The sequence below is a fragment of the Octopus bimaculoides genome, chromosome 9 (genome assembly GCF_001194135.2).
Source record: "Octopus bimaculoides isolate UCB-OBI-ISO-001 chromosome 9, ASM119413v2, whole genome shotgun sequence".
In the NCBI taxonomy this organism is placed as follows: domain Eukaryota; kingdom Metazoa; phylum Mollusca; class Cephalopoda; order Octopoda; family Octopodidae; genus Octopus; species Octopus bimaculoides.
Genome location: NC_068989.1, coordinates 9,691,178 through 9,694,082, shown reverse-complemented (window position 1 = coordinate 9,694,082; position 2,905 = coordinate 9,691,178). Strand labels below are relative to the sequence as shown.

The window sequence follows — 2,905 nt, the reverse complement described above, 5'->3', positions numbered from 1 at the left end:
CGGGTGGCACATAAAAGACACCATTTCGAGCGTGGCCGTTTTCGTGCGGGTGACACGTAAAAGCACCCACTACACTCTCTGAGTGGTTGGCGTTAGGAAGGGCATCCAGCTGTAGAAACTCTGCCAAATCAGACTGGAGCCTGGTGTTGCCATCCGGTTTCACCAGTCCTCAGTCAAATCGTCCAACCCATGCTAGCATGGAAAGCGGACGTTAAACGATGATGATGATGATGATGATATGCACATATACATGCATGTATATATAAAGACATATGCATATTTGTATGTATTTGTGTGTGTGTGTGTATATATATAAATATATGTATATTTGTATATACACATGTATATGCTGTCTTGCCTTACCATGGGGTCTCTACTTTGTGGTGGACTCATAGGAGTACTGCTATGACAGTTTTGTGAAGTTCATCCCTTTTATGGAGCTTACCCTTTTCCAAGTCTAACCACAGCCGATGTCTTTCAGAAAGACACAGATGAACAAAAAGAAAGAAAAATAGAAGTGACCCTCCCCCCATCATATATTGATATATTCCTAACCACAAAAGGATGCAAAGTAAAGTTGATCATGGCAGGATTTGAACTCGTAGCTCAAGCACCCAGAATGACCACCACAAAGTAATCTTGCCAACACTCTAAGACCTTGCCAAATGGCTGCTGTGTGTGTGTGTGTGTGTGTGTGTGTGTGTATACTTATGCCCATACACACATGCAAGCACACAGATACCCTTATGTATAGCTATTGCATGTATATGGAGACAATTTTTTTTTTTCTTGTTGCTGGATGTCCTTCCCACTGTTAGCTTTTCAACCATGAAGTAGGAATGCAAACTAGTTTTTGTTTAGCCAGGCAGGCTGAAACAAATTGTGGTATGTGCTTTGGTCAGGGAGAAATAAAAAAAAAAATACAAAAGAAAAAAACAGGAAAAAAAAACAGAAAAAAAAATTGGCTATAGCACCTTAACTTCTCAGCCATTGTGCTTACATATATGTGTGTACATGGATATCATTTGAGCATCACTGAATAAGGTATATTTGTACACCTCTCTTTGTCTTTCTATCTATCTCTCTCTCTCCTGTATTTCAGCTTCTGTCTTATAATAATTCATACAAGAAATCATAGCGACATGCCTGAGAATAATGTTAAATAATTTATTTCTTTTGACATCGAAATAAACTTATTTCTAGTCCGCACATATGTTGTTTTTTTTTACTTCTTCAATCTATTTAGTATTATTATTATTATTATTATTATTATTAATATTATTATTATTATTATCGTTTTTTTCTTTTTGTTTTCCAGTCCATACCTGAGCTACAAAATCGACCTCTGTTAGTGGACCTCACCATTGAAGAGAATCAAAGATTGAAAGTAATATATGCTTCCAGTATAGGCTTTCACGCTATTGACTTGGACACACATACAGTGTTTGATCTGTACATTCCTTCACATGTAAGTACTCTCTATTCCGATGTCCTCTTCTCTCTTCACCAGTGCTGTTCTTTACCATTATAACATTGGTTCCAGTCAACAGAAAATAACATCAAACAGGAAAGAGATAAAAACCTTCGCTCATTTTTTCTTTTCCTCATTTTTTTCTTTCATTTTTTTATCTACTTTTTTTCTCTTGCAGTTATACTCTCTTTCTCTCTCTCTCTTTCTCTCTCTCACACACACTCTCTTAGTAAAGAAACCTTTTTCTTATAGCTGGCAAGCTTTCAGAATTATTTTAGGGACTCTTTAAACTTGTTCCAGATACAAATACATACATCAATAATAATAATAATAATAATAATAATAATAATGATAATAATAATAATAATAATAATAATAATAATGATAGTAAAAGTTACCTGATGTATTGTGCTGAAGAGCAAAGTGTGACATTTAAAATTTTTTTCCTTTTACTTGTTGAATTGAAGATCAGTTTTGGTATTTAAAAAATTCAGTGTTTTATAACACAAGCTTACAGAAATCTACCTTATAAATTAGCTTTCTTTCTTTCTTTTTTTTTTTTTTCTATACCTGTTCTTGTATTTTTTAATCACCATCAACTTGAAATATCTTAAAGGGTTAATGCTTGTTCTGCTGCGCTTTGTTTTAGGTGCTGAATTACATTCATTTAAAAAAACCAATCAATTTTCTGTATCACTAAAAAGACAGAAAATATGCTCTTAATGAAAAATAAAATTGAAGTAAATATAACAAAAAAAAATAAATAATAGATAAAACAAACAAATTGAACATTTGTTTTCATCTCCAGTTTCTATTAGTTTTTTTTTTTTTTTTTTTTTTTTTTTTTTTTTTTTTTTTTTTTGTAAAGAAATATCTCTGTAATTTATTGGAATGATAAGAGGAAAAAAATGATAAAAAGCGAAGCCAAAATATTTACTTCCAAGTAATGGAAAAATAAAAGGAAAGTGGCAGCTGTTTATTTAGTTTCAACCAACCACGCTTGCCACAATCCCCTTAGCTTGTTCTTACCTTTTTCATGCTACAGTCTAAAGACGAAGATGTTTACCAAAAAAAAAAGAAACAGAAAATTTTCATTTATGTTCAAGTTTAAGGAGTTTTGCTTTTGAAACAGAAAATTTATTTCAACCCCAAAAAAGTAACTTCATTTCAGATATATGACCTTTTAACTTTTTGTCAGCATTTCTGGTCGTGGGACAGTGGCCATGTTGGGGCACCACGTTTAAGGGTTTTTATTTATTCATTTATTTTTCTCTTTTACATATACTCCAGTTTTTATTCTGATGCTTATTATAGTGAAGTCTATTTATTAACGGGTGGAACCCATCTACTGGAAGTTATCTCCCTTTAGTGACATGTTTAGGTGTTTACGCAACTACATACTCAAGCATATATGTATATATATATATATATATA

The 2,905-nt window shown here is 32.5% G+C and overlaps 1 protein-coding gene across 5 annotated transcripts in view; it reads left to right on the top strand.

Annotated features, from left to right (window-relative positions):
• LOC106878283 (serine/threonine-protein kinase mig-15-like) overlaps positions 1-2,905 on the top strand; it is a 281,927-nt gene that overhangs the window by 207,915 nt on the left and 71,107 nt on the right. For all 5 annotated transcript variants that reach the window (XM_052970408.1, XM_052970407.1, XM_052970410.1 and 2 more), the window contains exon 9: positions 1,319-1,468. In XM_052970408.1, coding sequence (XP_052826368.1) covers positions 1,319-1,468 — 150 coding nt within the window. The remainder of the gene's footprint in view (positions 1-1,318; positions 1,469-2,905) is intronic.